The sequence below is a fragment of the Capronia coronata genome (genome assembly GCF_000585585.1).
Source record: "Capronia coronata CBS 617.96 chromosome Unknown acBCG-supercont1.3, whole genome shotgun sequence".
Classification (NCBI taxonomy): domain Eukaryota; kingdom Fungi; phylum Ascomycota; class Eurotiomycetes; order Chaetothyriales; family Herpotrichiellaceae; genus Capronia; species Capronia coronata.
This window is the reverse complement of record NW_006912895.1, coordinates 2,005,145-2,025,068: the sequence shown is the minus strand read 5'-3', so window position 1 is coordinate 2,025,068 and position 19,924 is coordinate 2,005,145. Positions and strand designations below refer to the sequence as shown.

The 19,924-nt window shown below is 54.1% G+C and overlaps 8 protein-coding genes across 8 annotated transcripts; 2 read left to right on the top strand and 6 right to left on the bottom strand.

Moving 5' to 3' along the window:
- Nucleotides 1-69: 69 nt before the first annotated feature.
- On the top strand, nt 70-664 carry A1O1_04049 (uncharacterized protein; the record flags this gene model as incomplete). The annotated part of the gene is made up of 2 exons (XM_007724946.1): nt 70-91; nt 204-664. The coding sequence occupies 2 exons, from the start codon at nt 70-72 to the stop codon at nt 662-664; spliced, it is 483 nt and encodes a 160-aa protein (XP_007723136.1).
- Nucleotides 665-1,519: 855 nt separating this feature from the next.
- A1O1_04048 (uncharacterized protein) lies at nt 1,520-4,750 on the bottom strand (the record flags this gene model as incomplete). Its single annotated transcript, XM_007724945.1, has 1 exon — nt 1,520-4,750. The coding sequence occupies one exon, from the start codon at nt 4,748-4,750 to the stop codon at nt 1,520-1,522; it is 3,231 nt and encodes a 1,076-aa protein (XP_007723135.1).
- A 1,874-nt stretch (nt 4,751-6,624) lies between these two features.
- On the bottom strand, nt 6,625-7,630 carry A1O1_04047 (uncharacterized protein; the record flags this gene model as incomplete). Its single annotated transcript, XM_007724944.1, has 2 exons — nt 6,625-6,864; nt 6,926-7,630. 2 exons carry the CDS (start codon nt 7,628-7,630, stop codon nt 6,625-6,627), a joined length of 945 nt encoding a protein of 314 aa, XP_007723134.1.
- A 685-nt stretch (nt 7,631-8,315) lies between these two features.
- On the bottom strand, nt 8,316-9,934 carry A1O1_04046 (aromatic-L-amino-acid decarboxylase; the record flags this gene model as incomplete). The annotated part of the gene is made up of 2 exons (XM_007724943.1): nt 8,316-9,835; nt 9,886-9,934. 2 exons carry the CDS (start codon nt 9,932-9,934, stop codon nt 8,316-8,318), a joined length of 1,569 nt encoding a protein of 522 aa, XP_007723133.1.
- Nucleotides 9,935-10,525: 591 nt separating this feature from the next.
- A1O1_04045 (mitochondrial trans-2-enoyl-CoA reductase) lies at nt 10,526-11,764 on the bottom strand (the record flags this gene model as incomplete). Its single annotated transcript, XM_007724942.1, has 1 exon — nt 10,526-11,764. The coding sequence occupies one exon, from the start codon at nt 11,762-11,764 to the stop codon at nt 10,526-10,528; it is 1,239 nt and encodes a 412-aa protein (XP_007723132.1).
- A 540-nt stretch (nt 11,765-12,304) lies between these two features.
- Nucleotides 12,305-13,879, bottom strand: A1O1_04044 (uncharacterized protein; the record flags this gene model as incomplete). Its single annotated transcript, XM_007724941.1, has 1 exon — nt 12,305-13,879. The coding sequence occupies one exon, from the start codon at nt 13,877-13,879 to the stop codon at nt 12,305-12,307; it is 1,575 nt and encodes a 524-aa protein (XP_007723131.1).
- A 2,995-nt stretch (nt 13,880-16,874) lies between these two features.
- On the top strand, nt 16,875-18,608 carry A1O1_04043 (uncharacterized protein; the record flags this gene model as incomplete). The annotated part of the gene is made up of 1 exon (XM_007724940.1): nt 16,875-18,608. The coding sequence occupies one exon, from the start codon at nt 16,875-16,877 to the stop codon at nt 18,606-18,608; it is 1,734 nt and encodes a 577-aa protein (XP_007723130.1).
- A 431-nt stretch (nt 18,609-19,039) lies between these two features.
- A1O1_04042 (uncharacterized protein) lies at nt 19,040-19,896 on the bottom strand (the record flags this gene model as incomplete). Its single annotated transcript, XM_007724939.1, has 2 exons — nt 19,040-19,556; nt 19,670-19,896. 2 exons carry the CDS (start codon nt 19,894-19,896, stop codon nt 19,040-19,042), a joined length of 744 nt encoding a protein of 247 aa, XP_007723129.1.
- Nucleotides 19,897-19,924: the final 28 nt, after the last annotated feature.

Sequence of the window (19,924 nt, the reverse complement as noted above, 5' to 3'; positions counted from 1 at the left end):
TATAAACAAACCCACTGAACTCCTAGCACTGAAAGGAAGGGGGGTTCGCGCCACAAGCAGATTTCCATCATGTCAGACAAAGATTTCAGTGGTAAGTACTTTTGTCTACATTCCCAAACACTCCCTACCACGACTCGGCCAGTGTTTTGGGCTGCAGTGCAGGTGCAGGTGCTGGTGCTGATATACGTATTGTGACATCTTAGGCAACGACGACCTGTCCCTGCCCAAGGCGACGGTCCAGAAGATCATCTCCGAAATCCTACCGCAAGTCCCCCACGACGCGAGTGCTGCAGGCAGAGATGGCGAAATGACCTTCACCCGCCCGGCGCGTGATCTGTTGATCTCGTGCTCCCTGGAGTTTTTGCGCATGTTGTCTTCCGAGTCCAACGACATCTCGGAGCGCGAGTCCAAGAAGACGATCAGCGTCGAGCACGTCGAACAGGCCCTCACGGATCTGGGCTTCGGCAGCTACATCGAGGGCTGTCGCGGCGTGGTGGGCGAGTGGCAGGAGGTCCAGAAGAAGCGGGTCGGTCGCGGCGAGAAGATGCGCAACTTTGGCGGATTCGATAAGATGGGCGAGGAGGAGTTGCGGAAGATGCAGGAGGCCCTGCTGGGTGAAGCCCGTGGGAGGATGGAGGGGCAGAACGAACCACATGGAGAATGAATGGGACCTAAGATCATGGACTAGTCTCCCACGTCTCATTATCGCCTGTCGGCACCGTTTTCGGTGTCTGTACAGACACGGCGTCAAGATGCGGCGCTCCGCTCACTGTTTGACTCGCCGGGCTGGTAGGAAGGAGCTTCGACATACTGGTACTGCGCCGTTCAACATTGCCGCGCTCCTCGGCGCGTGCGTGGGGCATACACCCAGGAACAGCTGGCCTCAGATGGTGGATGTCTGGGCTCACCGACCTACGTCTTCCTTGTACTTCGTCTTGCGGCCGATGGAGTGCTCGCAGGAGTGTCCCAGAGACGCCTTCGACAGCAGGAGAAGGAGATTGTCGAGCATTCCTACCACACTTGGCGAGTCTGACCTCTGGGCAAGCACTTCTCCAATACTCGAGAGCTGCAGCACGAACGACCCGGCACATCACGGTCCCATCGCGAGGTCTGAGGGCGACATCCAGAGCCCAGAGCAGAACTGCCGTATTTGCGACCTTCACCAGCGACCATCCCGCAATCCTGCACCTCGGGCCACAAAACCCTCCCTCTGCTTCTTACCTCGCACTGCCGATGCTAACGAGGGCCACATCACCATGTACCGATGGCTTTTCCGACAACCTTCAATGATTCTCCCCGGTACAAATGAATCCCTGGACTTCTCGGATCGCATGATGTCCCGATTAAGCAGTCAAATTGCGATATGGGATTAGCGGGTTGCTACGGGACAAAGGTAGACAACCAGGAGGCCAATGTAGTTCTATGATAGCAATCCACGCACGCAAAAACGGTCTTTCCTGTTTTTGAATTGTCATATACTCTTTTCTTTTGGAGTTAGGACACTCTCGTGCAGGTCATATCACACGCTCATGCCCAGCTTCTTTCTGACTTCCGCGTCCCTGGCAATTCTGCCCAATCTGAGCAAGACATCCGTGTTCACTACACCATCTCTGGGTCTCAGATTTCCGCCCAAATCCCGTTTCGCAGAACCTGTGTCATCTTCAAGTCCGTCCACTATAATGTTCCACTCCGCAACCGTAGCGCCACCACCGGTCATCTCGCTCGCCGTCGCTGTTCCATTTGACAGACTGCCCCAGATCTGAAGCGTGGCGTACCGAGCCGTATAGACATCCTCACCACCCGAGATATTGTACGTAGTGATGTTCGACTCGATGGGGCCGATTTCAAAGATCTCTGTGGCGTTGTATGCGTCGGCGATGCGCACGCGGTTGTTGCTCGCGACTTCTAAGACCCCTTGGGTAGTATTGGCGTTCTGGGCACTTGGGTTGTCTAGTGATTGGTTGTGGAATAGGACAGAATAGTTCCAGGGCGGAGCCTGAGCCCAGTCAAAAACCATGCCGGTCACGCGGTAACCGATGGGTAACTGGACCGTAATGCTTGCCGTCTTGTTGGCAAGCGCTGGCTGCCACTTGGTGCTGGCGGCGCCGTCGACGGCCGCGATCGGGAATTGGCCCGGCAAGTAGTCATCCGGCGATGTCACTGGCAGGCACTGAGCAACATTGCCCGCGGTGGTCTTGATTTGCCCGATGCGGCGGTTGGTGATGGTGACACTGCCGTTAGGCGCAAGGCTGTAGTTGGCGAGCGGTGCAGAGCCAATAGGGCCCACGTGCACAGGGATCGGGGTCGTCGCGTATGTGGCATTGGGCACCGCGCCTTCGTCCAGTATCAGGCTCCCGTTGCGACTGAGCACCGTATGCGTCTGATTGGAGAATGCAGAGATCGGCCAGCCGTGCCAGTAGAACGTGCGGTATCGGATTTGTGGAATCTGCGGTGGCAGCGACGGGTCGACGTGCAGAATATAGTCCGGAAGCAAGCGCAGACCGAGATAGCCAAACAGCACGACTTGGTGTGCGCCCCCGTGGCCAGTCAAGAACGGATACGCCGGGTGAGTGCCGCCATTGGCATTCCAATCATCGACCAACTGCTCGGATAGCTGATACCACGGCGCCCGTGCGTAAGGCTGCGTCGAGTAGTGCTGATATGTGTAGCTCGAGCAGCCAGACGGTGAGACTTGGTTTGCAATGATGGCGAACATGGCGTATGTCATGGCTGGGCCGTTTATTGACTGCTTCCCCGCGTAGTAGTCTAAGTCGCTGAGCGAGCGCTGAGCGGTATAGTTGTACCGCGTAAACGAGAGCGGATACGTGACAAGGATAATGTCGGCCTGCTTGACAGACGTGGTGCCATTCATGCCAGGATACTCCAGGAGGATGTTGGCCTCGTTGTCGCGTGCCAGAAACATATTCGCGGCCTGCGCATCCCATGTCGCATTGGGTGTGTTGTTGAACATGGCCCGGAACAGGTTGGCGTTTGTCAGATGGGTCGAGATCAATGCCATCGTATACCCACCATTGTCGATGTGGTTGGCATACTCGTCTGGGTCCGTCATATTGCGCAGCCACCAGGTTGTTCCGTCTTTCTCGAGAAGCTCCGAGTATAGCGTTGCGACCGACTCATAGATGGGGAATAGCTCCTCACGGAAGAACGATGTGTCGCCTGACGAGACCCAGTAATTGATGAGCTCCAGACCAATGTCGCCGTTGAGATGATATTGGTAGTCGAAGCATGGGCCGGTCGCCGTACAGTTCCCGAAACGTCCACTCGTCCAGGGGAAGATGGCCGCGTTGGAGGTGAAATTGGTGTCATTCTTGGACGATTGATACGCTGTTTCGATATTGCTTGTTGCCTGCTGGTATCGCTCGAGACGATAGTTGGAAATTCCTCTTGCAGCTGAAGGGAAAGCGGCAACAAGCCCCGGTTGCATCCATATGTCTGCATCCCAGAAAATCTGTCCTGCATAAGAGTCCGAGCCGAGGCCTCCCACGGAGATGCTGTGGTTGTTGATTGAGGCGTTTCCAGCTGTTGCAATGGCTGTGTCCGAAACCGTATTCTGCAGGAGATGATAGGCATTTGCCACAGCCGTGATAGCGGAGTCGACGATATACAGGTCATCTGGGAATGTTCCATTCTCGGGAAAAGAGAAGTCATCAACCGAGTCAGCGGTGAAGTCTATGGCCCACGCACTGACATGACTCTGCAGAGAGGCACTGTAGCCTGCTTCCCGTGCGGAGAGCGCTGCCCGTCTCGCGGCAACTTTTGGTCGAGCGAATCCATCGCTAGACGCAATTCCTACAAACTTGGTAAATGTCGCGACTTGACCGGCTTGTAGAGTGACATGGAGACCTGTCGCAATGGAAGACTGGTTGTTGCCCACGTAAGGTCTGACCCAAGTGGCTTGCTCCACGGATCGAACGGTAGCTCCGGTGGAAGACATGCCAGCGTAGACAAAAGCAGTGACATTTTGGATACCATTGGGCTGGACAGAGGTGAAGATGATTCCGCTGTCAATGCCTTTATCTCCAGGCGTGGTTCGCACAGCACAGTCCCCGTTGAGCACATTGGCAACCGTGAGGTTCGTCGTTCTTTCAGCCGTGATATTCATGGTGACCAACGCCTGGTTGACGTAGAGCTTGTGTGCAAACATCTGGTAGGACACTTTGAACGAGCCATGGCCAGTGGGAGACCAGGTGAACGTCCAAGTCATCAGTCCCTTCTTCATGTCCAAGCTAGATCTGAAATCGCTTATTGTCGAGCTATTCGTTGCCGCCGCGAGGTAATCACTCCCGCCCAGGTCGGCAATGATGCCAGCCCAGTGAGGGATACCACTGATGACACTGTCCCAGCCATACTGATAGAGCCAAGGGAAGTTGGTTCCGTTGGTCGTGGGTTGAGAATCCCAGAACCCTCCGATCGTGGCAAAGGTCTGTCGTCGACTGAACAGAGGCCATCCGTTGATGTTGTCGCCGTCGACCAAAGTGTCAACTTCGAAGAATGGGCCAAGAGATGCTACATTGATACCATGGTAGCCGTTGGCCACCGTGGCTCGGGACTGATAATGACCTTGATCGAGTTTGCTGGTGGTCAGGATCCAGTTGGCATTGTCCCAAGTGACACCGTGGAAGCGCGTGTCATACAGAGAAGACGAGTTGTCCGATTGAGCCCATGCCGTCGAGGACAGGACCACAAGACTGAGAAGTCCACCGACCGAAAGGTAGCTTGTGCCAGCCATCTAGCCCCGGATTGTCAGTATTTTGTCCTTGATCTTTCGTTGGTGATGCCTCCTGAGGACCAGCAGCTCGCGGGTATAGAATTGTAGAGTCCTAAGCAGCTACTTCAGTACCGTATGCTCGAAATACCAGCTTTTCCTCGGCTGCTGTAAGGTAAGATCCTGGTCCAGCGACGACAGCTACCGATTCGACTACGGGAGCAGGTGCTGGTAAGATGGCGGTTTCCCTGTTGCGTCGCGAGACTCATTTGGGTGCAACCGCCTGATATAAAAGGTGCAGGATCTCAACATCTTCTCAAGCCGCAGCCTCATGCCGGGCACCGGCACCCCGCAAAGAGATCGGATAGATCTTTTGCCCAAGTTACATTGGCGAAGGACCCCGGTCCGACCGGGAAGCTCGAAGCTCGACTTGTGCTCGTTGTCATGGTTTTCTCAGGTCACGCGAGTCGTTTCGTTCGGTCATAGGTTCTATGGGACCGTCTCCTCCGCCGAGCAATAACGGTCCAAAGACGTTCGGCCACAGACGAATGCGACGTCATTGCGGAGGATTTGAAGAGGCGCTGGCTGAAGGTGGCTCGATCGATGGGAGCGACAGGTTCGGTCTGTTTCTATAGGATGAAGGCGGGAGTTGCGGGGGAGAGACTCATTTACTCATCTGTCTGGGGCAGTTGGAGGACCAGGTTTCTGAGCGGGGATTCGACTGCGATGGAACGTCACAAATATTGCAATGTCTTTCATTCATCCCGTGATCCCATGCTGCCTTCTCACAATCTACTAGGACCACGCTGCAGGACCTCGTACGCCTCTCACTCGGGACTCGTCAAGGTACGACCCCGACAAACGGATTTCAGAAGGCACTATAGCCCTGGGACTGGGCCATTGCGCAGGCGACCTTCTGCTTCCACTGTTTATGGTATTGTCCTACCTCCCACGGCACCGGACTATTGCGAACAAGGATCCTGCTACGTTGATATGCGGAAGGCTGAATCGTTCTGATCATGGTTGTGCTGAATGAACAACAGGTGTTGACTAATGGCTCTACCACAAAGGAGGGCCTACTGAGACAGCTGATGTTCTTCGTCCGGCATACCCACATCTCAGAACAAGCAAGGAGAATTGAGACCAGCGTAAGCCTACTCGGGCGGTCCAGCATAAGGGTGTCAATATGATGATTTGGAAAGCAGTATGAGACGTTTGTTATGAATCTTGCCTGTACAGAATGACTTCTGTGCTCGCCCGCAACTCCGTCTAGTATGGCGCCTCCCAATGCGGCAGAGCAAGTGCCGCAGCCTCTGGCTTGCCGGGACTGAAGATGCTCTGTCGACTTCAGTCTCGTGGTGTTCGCTCAGCATTGCGATCTTGTCCAGATCATAGTCCTTCAATCTTTGAAACGACCGGCGTATCAACAGGCTAACCCTGACTCCGTTTCGCGACCGACACATGTTGGCAGGATAGCCGGGAAGACCACACCATTAAGGCCACGAGGCCTCCTTGGTTTCCAGCTCAGAGACTTGTCTTTCCTGGCATGTCTGTACACTGCGAAAGCAGACGCTGACCGGATGTTAGGCAAGTCGTCGACACGGACGTGGGAGCTCAGAGGGCTGGTTCCGATGTATCACGACCGGCAGGAGAGGTTGATGTCGCATTCGCGCGAGCAAGATCTTCCTCTGCTTGCATCCTCTTCGCGCCATCATGTTTTGATGAGTCCGGGTCCAGAGCAGTGGACAGTACACAGCTCGTCCAGCGACTGTGGGTGTCAGGCTCACCGCCTCCCAACGCTTCTGCCCAGAGTACTGGAGTGTCGACTTTTCTATACAGCTAAACATGCAACTTTGCGAAACACATTCTTGTTTCCAGCAAAGCACACACGCTTCACTTCAACTATTATCGTCTTCGGCACCTTCTGTCGTGGGTTCCGCTCGCGGTCTTTGTCCGCTTCGTCGTCGACCAGTCTGATAGCTTTCCGAGGTAGTGATAGCCTTCTCCCCGACGTAATGTTGTCCATCCCATTCGGTTTTGCACAGAGGACACGTCTGAGAGCGTTGCATGCGGAAGAAGTTCTGTGTGCAGATGTCGTGGAGACGACAAGGACATTCGCGCCGCGGACACCGTTGGCCCTATGGTTGAGAATCAGTATCGCTCCCACTCGAAACGACCAACCGCGGTCTGAATACTTACCACCGTAATGATTTCTTTACATGCATGGCAGAACTTGATCTTTTCTCGTCTGTGGCCATCTTCATCTTCGTCGTTATACGTGTCGACCAGCCAACCCTTCAACTCCATCAACGCCCGCGGACTCAAGCTGTAGAAGCCCTGTCTACTCTTCTCCAACCAGCCCTCATCCACCAACTTGCCAAGCATGGCCTCAGCATCCCTAGCACCAAGGATGCCGGCCGTCGACTGTGTCGCATTGCCGTTCTGCGTCTCGCGTCTGTTCTGTGCTCTTCCAACCTGGATGGCCTCGATGCCGCTCAGACACATGGCTTCACGCCGGCCCTTGTTGTTCTGCCCGTCGAACATTGCATCGAGCAACTTCTTGACATAGATGATCTCGTCCGCGGTGTAGGTTGTCGCGAGTTGCGTCAGAGAGTCGCTCGTGGTGTTGACCAGCGCGTAGAATCTCTCTCGGGTTTGTTGGTGGAAGGTGCTCCGGATCTCAAGATCAAGAGGAGACAGTTTTCGATTCGCCTGGGAAATGTAGTCGTTCAGGTCTTCCACCGTGACATCTTGAGGCTGGACTTCACGTCCTTCTCGAAATGTAGAGATCGCTGCGATGATGGGTTTGGCCGTCTCCAGTGTCAGGATATTTCGCGCGAGAAAGGATTGCAAAAACGCTCGGTTGGCATCTGTGTATCCTGGGCTCGGCCTCACGTCTGCCATCTTTTCTACGACAAAAGGATGAGAAGCGACGAGTGCAGTTCAAGTTCGAAACGACGGCCTGAGAGCCCAACCGAAAAAGACCACTTTACGCGTGCTTCGACGCGTTCCTTGGATCATGATCGCGACCAACCAGGCCTTACCCTTTTGGAACGTATATGACGCTGCCCTGAGCTGCCTCCGCAGGGAAGCCGATTACCGAAATGTTAAACCCCCTTTAACACCACAGCCTTGGCCTTCACTTCTCAATGCCCAAGGCATGACAACCAACATTACGGGCGGGCGATTTCTCTTTTGCAAAACTTGTGGTTGGGGTTTCGAAAGCAATGATATAGGGGAAATACAGGGGAAGTGATGAGATGCCAGATATCCAACTTCTGAAGAGTCCCATAATGGTACTTCTCCAGCGGGGACTAATGACTCTGCCGTGGTCTACCGTCGGTCGAAAGCATACATACATACGTGGTATCAACTGCAGCATAGTTTCCACCCGTGCCACCACCATTACTGAGGGCAAAGACATAGTACTCTTGTTTACATACAACATACCAAGTACTTCCGTCACACAGATTCTAGCCACTCCCAATGTGTCCAATAGTCATTTTACAAACCTCCTCTCCCAAGCAAACGCCTCGTCGCCGCTGCCAACTCTAATCTATCCAGCATGTCCATTTGCAACAGCATCGGTCTAAGCCGACTTTCGACCTGCCAGCACCTCTTCGGTAGTCTTGACAATAACGTCAAAAGCAGCTCGCACATACTTTTCCTCAGCATGTGGATTCCCGCTGACAACACGGATGAACGACTTGCACGCCGAGCTGCTGCAGGTAAGGAAGACCTCGCCGCGCTCATTGATCAAGTCACCGATGTGCTTCGTCACCGCATTGGCTTCTTGCTCAACCTGCTGATCGGCCGCAGTCTGCGGTATGAAATCAGCATCCGTCTCTGCGGCCCCTCCGGACCCTAAAATGGAAGGCTTGATCCGGAAACAAGTCAGACCGAACGAGGGCTCCGTGACAAGCTCAAATAGATCGCATCTGCCACGGACGAGGTCGGCGAAGACCTCGCCAATCCTCACGCTGTTCCTGATATGCTTCTGCATTCCTTCAAGACCGTAAGAGCGCATCACGAACCAGATCTTCAGTGCCCGGAACCGTCGGCCCAGTGGGATCTGCCAGTCTCGGTAATCGGTCACAAGACCGCTGTCGGTGTGTTTGTTGGCGTAATATGCCGCTGATATGGAAAGCGCTCGTGTCAGATGGTTCCTGTTCTGAACGAACAGGCACGACGCGTCGAAATTGACGAGCAGCCATTTGTGCATGTTCATGTTGAATGAGTCGGCGATGATCATCAGTGAAGAGTACTTGGATGACAACTCCGGACAGATCAGCGCAGCTCCAGCGTAAGCTGCGTCGATATGGACCCAGAGATTAGGATGGCGTTTCAGGACCGGCGCCAGCCCTGCGAAATCGTCGACGGCACATGTAGACGTGGTCCCTAGTGTCAACGTGATGTAGTAAGGCTCTAACCCATCCGCCTCGCACTGGGAGAGCGCGGCTTCGAGCTCCGCTGCTTGTAGTGATAGCTGGTTTTCAAGTTTGGCGGGAATGGAACGATACCGTGTGCCGGCAATCAAGGCACCCTTTTGCGTCGAGGAGTGCGCCTGGTCAGACGACAGGGCCACGAGGCGGCCACGAAGATAGGCGATTCGATCGTCTCGTTCTTGGGAGTCCGGGGCAAGACCTTCGGCGTCGCACTTTGCGTGGAGATATCGTTCGCGTGCAGCTACCATGCAAGTGACGACGGCTTCGGACGCTGAGCCCTGAATGGTTCCTCCGCCGCCGGATGGCGATGAGCTGAGAAACTCTTTGGGCAGGTCAAAGGCTTGAGCTAGCCAATCCATCACTACAGTCTCCAGCTCCGTACATGCAGGGCTGCAGAGCCAGTTGAATGCCGGCGCTGTGAACGCGGCCGAATACAGCTCTCCCAGCATCGATGGGTAGGTCACTCCGGCAGGGAAGAAGGCCATGAATTTCGGAGATTGCCAATGTGTGAGGCCGGGCACGATTTTGGAAGCAATGTCCGGTTGGATCTTCGACCATGGCTCCGACTTCTCGGGTGCAGACTTGGGTAACTGGGGTGCGAGGAATCCCGGCTTCACGGCTGGAAGAACAGGGTACTCGGCGATGTTCTGGTTGAATGCAATGACTGAACCCGTCAGTCTCATTTTCCGCAAAGTTCGTCCATTCGAAGCCTACTTTCTTCAATGGCCGCATGTGCTGCTTTTCTAAACTCGTCTGCGTCCATATTCGACCGTGCCGATCGGCCAAAGCTCCGCAGGGTAGTAACACTTGATATCGGTGGTTTATATGATCGAGCGGTTGGGCGAAGTGAGTGTTTGAGCATGTATAATATAAGATCACAACCGCAACCTTTCCCTAGATAAGGCTAAAAGCGACAGGTTACCACACGATGCAAGACAACGATTCTGTCCGTCTAATGCACGCCCTTCGTGTAAGTCTCGGCTTTGCTGTCAGCGGCTGATGATGGATTCCGCCGCCGCTGTGAGAAGCTTCCTGGGGAAGGGTTCGTTCGGCGGAAACCATCCGCGCCGGAAGTGAGATACAATGGTCGATATGATTGGTCCGGAGCCGCAGCCTTGCACAGCCTTGGCTACAGGTAGTACTACTGCTGGGGAAAATCGTCAGACACAACTGGGGACTAAGCAGTTGGGCATTTCAGCCAATAAAGCCTGTGTTCGGAACCTGCAGTGATATACGATGCTATATATACATGACGACATGACGAGTCGTGTTCAGTTCAAGTTGATGAGAATCATGGCAGTGGCCCGATATCGTGCGCAGACTCTCGACGGCTGAGTGCTATCTACATTGCTTCCTATGTCTCTTCAAAAACAAAGACTCCCTTGCCTGGTCTGAAGCCGCCCAGCGTGCCCTGAACGGCGCTCTTGAGCGTGTCAACTTCGGTCTTCCAACCCCACCGACATTCTTGCACCGGGATATCCTTGAACTTGCCCTCCCTGGTGAGACGAAGCACATCGTCAACCGTTTGCTTCTTAAGGTCAGGATGCTGGTCGCTCCACTTGCTCACCCAGAAGCCGTTGAAGGTGATGTCCTTGAAGATAAGCAACGACGCCGGAAGCGCGATGGGCTGCTTGCTCATGGCGCCATAGGTCACCATCGTCCCGCCTGGACTGAGGAATTTGGCGAGTGCCGTGGCATTCTTTCCTCCTACACAATTGAGTCCGACTCTGATTTGTTCTCGGCCTCCTTTTGTCCACTCTTTGATTTGATCTTTGATCTCTCGCCCCAGTAGCTCTTCCTCAGTAATGACTTTGGTAGCACCAATGTCAAGCAGGCTTTGACGGAGCTTCTGTTCCTCTTCCTTGTTCTCTCGACCTCGGATAACGTTGATGCTTTTCAGACCCCATTCTCGTCCCAATTGTATGGCTGCCCGGCCAACACCGCTGTTGGCACCATTTTGAATGAACCATTCATCGCCCCGGAACCCCCACTTGGCGTAATCGAGAAGCATGCGGTAGGCAGTGCAAGGATTGACCGACACTGTGCCAACCTGCAACGGAGTCAATCCGTCTTTGTTGTCAATCTTTATCAATTGGCTCTCGTCGACTGCCATGTGTGTCCGCCAAGTTCCCATTCCTGTACTCTTCATGATGACCCAATCGCCCCGTTGCAAGTTCTTGACTCCGGATCCCGTACTGACCACCTCCGCAACCCCTTCGTTGCCGGCAACTGCAGAAGGCTCCGAAGTTCCGAGTGCGATGGTCATCTCAGGCTTCGCAGGATAGACGCCTTGGATCTGGTTCACGTCTGCGGGATTGATCGGCGCGACAAGCATGCGAAGAACCACGCTGCTTCCGGTCGCTGGAGATATCGAGTGGCCGTGCAAGGACAAGACATCTTGTGGCTCTCCATACTTGGAATATACGAGTGCCTTCGCTTGGGTGTAGCCATAGCTGCTGATTGTTCGTCTGCTGCCTACTGCGAACTTAGCCAGTCTTTGCCGTTGCCCGAACCGACATACAGGTCGACTTCGGGAGATTATGGTTGGCAAACTCGTCCTAAATGAGGCCTGCAAGGGTAAGGAGGAAGCCATATCGACTGTGCCAGAGGAGCAAGCACGGACTTACGCTTCAAGCATGTCCTCAATCTTGATATGATAGGTATGAGATCCGATGAGCATCCGACGCTCTTTTCGAGGGCCGAGCTACGATGTCATAATCCGGGAAACTTTCCTTCTCCAAATAGCCGCATGGCATTACAGCCTCGTCACGTGCTCACAGCCTCGTCACGTGTTCAAACGGTGCGACGGCAAGTTGGTCTTGGTCTAGATCATGGACAGTACAATGGGACGTCTTACTCAAGGTAGAGCGTGGTTATTCGTGACGAGCGCAAATCTTTCATTCTCTTAGGCATAATCATGCGACCATTGCGAATGTCCGCGGGCGAATCCTCCAGCAACACAAACATTGAGTCCTCGACTGAAACACCCCAGACGGTCTGGAGGGCACGTACGGCCAAGGGTTCATGAGACGACTCCGTGGCCATGTACATCATGTTTCAGAACAAATCATTGCTTTCATTCATCCACTCATTCATTCATGAGGGTCTTCCATGACTTCGGAGACCACCTAGCTTAGCCGGTGACGTCCATTGTATCGTCCCCGTCGTCTTTTGACTCTTGATCTACGGCCATCTCAGCATCGTCTTCAGCGGCTGCACTTCGATTTCTCCCAGCAAGCAACTCGCGTCTGACCTCAGGCCCAATGTCTTTGTGGCCCCTCACAAGCAGTAGATCAAGCAACGCCTCGCGTTGATCCTCGGTGATCTCATTGCGATAGGTCTGCGCGAAGATTAGTAGACTTTGATGCCACAAGACCGGCAACTTGGCCTCCTTGCTGCCTAGACCGGCGTCCTGGTCGTTGGGGTCTTTGGATGCACGGAAGCGGAGGAAATGGAAGACAAGCGCGTCGACGACCTTGTACGGCAAAGCATATTTCTTGCCCAACAGAATCCGAATGAACATATTCGCGGCACCGGCGGCTTCGCTGTTGATATTGGACGTCTGCTCGGCGCAGATTTCACACAGTCGCAGGAGCGCTGCGGCGGAGTGTAGGACCGGGATCTTGATCTTGGCCAGCACGGACGAGACGATGTGTGCTTCGCGTAATGTGCAGCCCGACTGAACTAGCGGGAACAGAAATCCCTTGAAGAAGGCGGATGGCCGGTAGAAGGCAGCTTTGAGAGCGTTATACAGATGTACGTTGAGTTTCTTCGTTTCCTGGATGTCTTCTCGAACGCGATCAAGGAGTACAGTCTCACAAAAATACTGCCCCTTCGCGGCAGGGGCAGAAATGAAGATTTTCGTCGCCCTATAGACTGCATGCGGCGTCCAGTTTTCTGGGCGTGTAATGGCCAGTAGTTCCGGCCACTGTGGGAGAGTTGGAAGGACTTTGAATGGCTTTGGGAGCGGCCCGGACTTGTAGCGTGAGAGAAGCTGACCGACTTTGGTAAAAGTTTCGACCACTTTCGTGGGTATTTCGATTGCATCCTCTGGTGCGCCAGATCCCATGAATGGAGGTTGTTGATCCTCCACACCACCACGACTCGCGTCGACTGCTTCTTTCTCTGCAATCCGCCGCAAGATGAGTTCCGTGAGATTTGTCGGCTGGCCTTCCACCTCTTCGTCTTCTTCTCCCTCCCCACTGGACCCTGACTGACCTCTGTTAGGCCGCTGGTCCGCCGTCGTCAGTTGCGCTATCGAGGGTGTGAAATCCCCCAGCTCCTCTCCGTGCTGTAGAAATTTCTTGTAGACTGCCATATCCTCTGGGTCCACATCATCTTCAACCGCAACCTCTTCTTCTTCCGCCATCCATTCTTCCTCATCATCGTATTCATTCCTCACGCCACCTTCTTCATCGTCGTCATCACGCTCATCCGCAAACCTCGAGTCGAACCCGAAGGCCGCGTCCGAAGATGAAGGCTGGGCAACGGCCGCTCTCCGGTCTTCAGCCTCTTCCTCCGCAAGATCTTGCGCGATAGCTAGAATCTTTCGCGATGATCGAGCGTCAATGTAGCCGTCACCGCGAGCATTTTCGTCCGAACGGGACTTTCGCTTGCCAGTGATTGACTTTGTCCGCAGGCGACCACCGGAGGTTGCTATGTCGTGTTCGAGGGGATTGTGCCGACGAGCAGCGGCTGTTTGAGACATGGTCTATGGGATTCTGGTGACCTTCCACTGAGTGAGCCGTGCAAGGTGTTAGAGAGGTATGTTTCTACGAAGGGAGGAGTATCGCAGAGTTCGAGAAATGGCGTCGGTGACGGACAAAAAAATTATTGAGAATTCGTGGTTAGGAAATTTACGCGAAATGCGCTTAGTCATTCAGGTGGATTTCGCTATCCAGATTTTAACGGACGTGTCTGCATCGTTATTTCGACATTCACAAGCTTGATCCTACCACAGCTCAATAGCAGAAGATGTTGGTTAAGCCAGTGTGATCTTTCGGTCCTCGACATGGCCTTCTCAGTACTACCACTTCCATGAATCTTAGTCGGAACGGTACGAACATTCTTAGCTGGGGTGTAATTCCTGCTCGAATGGATCGGGCATTGTGCCTGATACGGCCCGCTGAATGCTGATATACCAGACAAAGAGAATGCTAAACGGTCAAAGAACGTCAACTCCGTGACTTTGTCCTTGGGCATAAAATGCAGCTGGAGTCTATGGTCGCTCCATTTCTGACCAACCCAGGCCAATCTGTATCGGGACAGCTGTGTTTTTCCACCGTTGTGAACGGGCAAGGAGTAGGCCATTCGATGAAAATGCCGTCAAAGATGTCAGCCTCGGAGACGCTCTCTCCTCCCGTGGCCGTGGGACTGGATATGACTCTACAGAGTCTTTATTCCGGCGATGCCTGCAGTGCCTGGGCTGCAATCGACAGCCTTGCCGCCCATTGCATGGCGCAATAAACTCGGACATGGTATATGTTTGGAAAGCAATAACCAGAAGCCACTACAGGCAACTGGCCCCGACGACTTACCACATGAGCGACAGCAATCTCATGTGCAAATGAATATTGGACTAAAGGATGTCAGTGACCTTGAACCACAAATATACGATGTGGCTCATCCAAATGGTCAGGAGAGATGGCTTCGAAAGGTAGGCGGGCATTCATTGGCCTCCAACAGACGTATTCTTGGGCGCTGTCTTTAAGCGAGAGGCTAAAGGATGATCGTAGGACAAAGCACAATGGCAGCAGTCAGGTTGTGAACCAGGCTGACTAGGACTTTGTCCAAGACAAGGATAATGAGCATTTATGCCACCTCCCAAGCAGGCTGTGGATGGCCAAAGGCGACCAATGAATGACCTCGAGACTTCGTCCAACAGTGATAGACCGACTGCCGTATGATCCGGTCCAGACAGCAGCCTGATGGTACCAGTGTATGATGGCTGCACATGGATGCCAGATGGAGAGGATAGTCGGCTTTTGTCCGCTGTCAGTCGATGTCAATCAGTGCCTGTGATGCCGTAGCTAGCGAAAGCCAGAGGCATGGGTCGACCATGCTCGTGGATCAAGATGCAAGGTCAATCAATACTGTAGCTAGCCAAAGGTCCGTCTAGGGGCATCGTTGTCGCAGTGGGAGCAGCCAAATCACATATTGGTAAAGGATGGCCGGTCTCGACTCTTTCTGAACGATATCTGCAGCAGAGGTAGAAGTATCTCGCACCGGCAGCCTCATCAGCGATTAGTAGTATGCGCTTACTATCATGGCAGGTGGTGCTCGTTAAGATGTACTTGTAGTGAAGAAGACACGAGCTGCAGGGATGGCAGAAGAGAGTCTGCTCTGTACTAGTAGCCTGCCTAATAAGATAAGGTATTACCCACCTAAGGTACCCAAGCCTAGGGAGCCTCCATGTCTCCCTAAGCCTCCATTAAGGATCGCTCGGGAGCCTGATCGGCGCCTAATTACATGCGTAGGGGTGGGAAACAGGTGATGGCAATCCCTATAACCTGCAACTATTAGTTGAGATCCTACCTAAGGCTGCTAGCAACCTGGGACCCTCACTAATTAATCCACCTTCTCCTCTTGCTGCCACCCCCCATGTTCGTCTCCCCTTTTCCTCTAGAAAATCTTCCATCCATGGTGCATGCAGTATCTTTGGGTATGCAGGCGTACATGGCATCAGACCCCCCTGTCTCGTGTTCGTTTTTTCTCACTCAATAATCAATATCATCAAATTTCTTATTCGGTGCAATTTGACGTATTTTATTGCTCCTGTATTGTCCTTGCGGCTTGTCGGTTTCGCAGCCTCCCTAGCCCTCTTCATTACTACTGCGTATACGCACCTCATTGCTTCCTTCTTCTCTCTCACCCACAACCACAACCACAACCACCGGTCCGATCTGACGGTCAGTCCGCCTTGATCTCAGCCGGCAACATCCCTGCTTTGCCCCCTTCTTGAATCCCGGCGCTCCCGTCCTCCTCCGGCCGAAACCACCACTGCTGTCACCAACCCCCAGCTTCCAAGCCACATACTAAGCAGCATCCTATCATCTTGTCCCTCCTTCAGATTTCGACCATCCCTCGATCCTCGATCCTCGACCCTCCCTCCGCTTTCGACCCTCGACATCGACTTTCAAGTACCCTTCGTGGACTCCTAGAAACCCGTCGCCTCCTCTGTCAGTGTTTAGGTATATTTCGCAGCGCCGCCATGGTCCTGAATCTTTAGCGCGCAAGATCATCGTGCGCCCCCCGAACGCCGCTTGTCTCTTTGTGCGCGGCATCCTCCTCCTTTCCCTTCTGGAACCCGCGCTCAGCCTGGAGCCGCAACCTCATCCAGACACCACCACCGTCAGTTCGCCAGCTTTCCCACACCCTCATCTTGCGCACTTCCTCCACAATTAGCATCAGAATTCCCGATCCGATATCAACAAGGCCGCGTCAAAAGTCGTTCATCGGCCGGGCAACTCTTCGTGGTGCATCCCTCTTTTTCCGAATACGCTTGCGCCAAGCGGTCCGACTGCCATCTATCAAGCCAGCCTTGAGCCCGGAGACCCCCAAAACGACGTGTACCCTCCCACCTTTCTCCAATGTGTGGACGGCTCCACTCACGGTGCGAAAGACTGCCGCCCTGGATGACTGGGAAATAGGACATCCGTCCATGTACGCCAGAGTTCACGAAAATAGTTTTTAAAAGGAGCATCATGAGCACCCTTCTTCAGTCGACCCCGAGCAATCTGTTTAGTCCTTCTGGCGAACCCTCTCCGAGACCGAGATCGAGATCCATGGCTATCCTGCCTCAGAACAACGACCCCTCCCCCAACTCGACTCAGGAAGATTCGATGCAGATGAGCTCTCCGGCTCCTCCGAACATGGGCCCTCCTGCTCAGGGGAGTCCAGAACTGGAACAAGGAGGGAGTGGAAGTGGAAGTGGACACAAGGACCAGCCGTCCGGTTCAGCAAACAATACAGTGCCGGGAGCGGTGGGAGCCTCACAAGGACCTAAAGTCGTGCAGACAGCCTTCATTCACAAACTATACAGTATGCTGGAGGATCGAAGCATCCAGCATCTGATCTCGTGGTCCAATACCAACGAGAGCTTCGTCATGTCCCCGTCCAACGAATTTTCAAAGGTCCTAGCCCAGTATTTCAAGCACACAAATATCTCGTCTTTCGTCCGGCAACTGAATATGTACGGCTTTCACAAAGTGAGCGATGTCTTCCACACCGGGTCGCCCGAATCTGCGCTATGGGAGTTCAAACATGGAAACGGCAACTTTAAGAAAGGCGACCTGATGGGTTTGAGAGAGATCAAGAGGCGCGCCTCGCGACATACACTAATACACCGGGATTCTTTCTCCAATGCGAAACCCGGAGTCTCGCAACCTGGCACTCCGGCCGAGGTCATTCCCGATACCGATCAGCGGCTGGCGGGTCTTGAACAAGCCTTCTACGATGTCCATGCCCGGATGCAACGGACAGAGGAGAACTACGCTTTGATGAGCTCCAGGTGTCAAGCTTTGACCGAGAGTTTAGTCCGATGTCACCAATGGATGCACAGCGTCACCGGTGCAATGCAGACCATGTCATCCCCAGAATCCGCCTTGTACGCAGACATTACGAGCATGCAAAAGGAGATCTCGCGACAGCTCGAATATGTGCGCGGTTTGGAGACGTCGCAGGATTTGCTGCAGACTAGTCGACAGTCATATTATCCCAACAACGGCGCGCTGGAACCCCCTCTTTCCCCTCGGGGATACAACTACCCTGACAGCCGAAGGTCGTCGGTCCAGATTGAACCGCAACATGTCGGACTGCGACCTCCAGTACCGAATATCCCGCCGCACTTCTCGTCGTCGCCGCGGCGCTTTGGCTCGATGAGCATTCCCCATAATTCTCCGGGCTTCAGCCGTCCTGCCCTACCACCACATCCGCCTCAGAACGCTCATCCCTTGTCGTCGGTAGCCACACCGCCGCCTCTGAGTCTGGCTCGACGGCACACCTCAGCTGATATCCGAGAGCACGGTTGGGCAGCAGCCAATGCGAACGGGTCACCACTTGCTTCCGGGTATTCGTCCGTGCATTGGCAACCCTCCTCGCCGCAGCAGGCACCTCAAACGGGTGGAGATCAGGCGATTCGAGACCAGCTTGCCTCGTACGAAATCAACGGTCCAAGACGACAGACCGTCACCGCCAACCAGCCAACACCCCCTTTGACCTCTGAAGCGCCTCCGGCCGGGCTGGGAGTGGAAAATGTTTCCTGGACATTGGGTGGAAGTAAATTTCCACGGCCGAATTTTGAGCTGCATTCCGCACCAGCCACTCGCAGAGGGAGCATGGCGACACTGCATTCCCTGCTCAACCCCGCCGATACGGCGGAAGAAGAACATGAAGACGAAGGTCCGCTTGAGGACCGCAAACGAAAACGACTGCAATGAATCTTTGCCATATTACCTTCTATATTTGTGACGGCCCAAGACGCGGCTCAGTAGATAATGACACCAGAAAAGCAGGCGTTGGATCTGTTCATGACCTGGGTTTCTCTTCTTTGGGCGGTCTTCTCCAGCGGAGGGCATTTGATGACCCCTATGACATCTCGTTCACGGTCGCGAGAGTTGGGGGGTTGATGGACGTCAATGAGGGCTGATGGTGTTGGACACGATGCAACCCGGTAAATGAGGCACAGAGATGCCAGCCGCGATGAGAATCTTTGTGTATACGTACTTGGCATATACCAGCGTTGTGTGACTCTTCTGTGGGTATCGGCCGCATACTGGTAATCAGCTTCAATGCAAATAATGTCCTCCTCGCGTTTGCTTTGCAGACATGCATGGTTCTTCCGCGAGTCCGAGTAGCCTAGGAGGATTACTCAAGGATTCTTTGGCATCTTTTTGTTCTTCTTTGCAGCCCTCGACGCCAGCACTTCGTCTAGGTAGCTTGACCCACGCTTTTTGGTCGTCCGGGCCTGGCCGGGAGGCGCAGCGCCAGTTGGCGTAGGAGGAAGTTGTGTCGCTCCATCCACCGTGTCCCTCACGCCAGTAGCGTCGGTCAGAGCACTTTGGGCGAGGTTGTCGGACGACCTTGGGAAACCGGACTCGCTGCCGCCCGCATAGGATGCGGTGTGGGTGTGGACTCTTCCCTTATATTTGGACTTGCCAACTCCCGACCGCCCTTCTTCTTCATCTTCGCTGTCAGCGGCACGCCTGGAGGGGTAGCCTTGCGCGCCGGATCGCGGTCGGGGCTTCGCGGTACTAGTAGTATGAGAATTGTTCTGGCCGCGGAGGAGATGTTTGCGCAGAAACGCCGTCGTCTGATCGGCCCCACGAGAAGCAGCAGCACCCTTCGTCCCGTTACCGGCCGATGGATCTTGGAAGCCTACACCGCCTCTGAAATTGGGAGAAAGAAGGACAATGTTAACACAATAACCCCACATGTGACAGGCAGGGCGGCCGAGAAGTGTGTCGATGACGAGGAACTGAAGAGCAATCACAAGACGTACGTTTCTGAGTACTGGACGGCATTCTTGCCGAACAATTCCTGCTCTTTCTTCAAGTCTGCTTCGTCGGCGGCTGTGTCGTTATTGTCGTTGGTGTCGCTGCCACTGAAGGCACCGCTCAGCCATGATTTCGCGAGTCTCGCAGCCTCCGCGTGCAGCAGGAGCGCTTCGTTGGCGGCAAGGTCGGCTTCTGTGACTTGGCTTTTCGCCGATGTTGGCTTCGGGACCATAGTGCTACATCTTCTGACAATGGAGAAG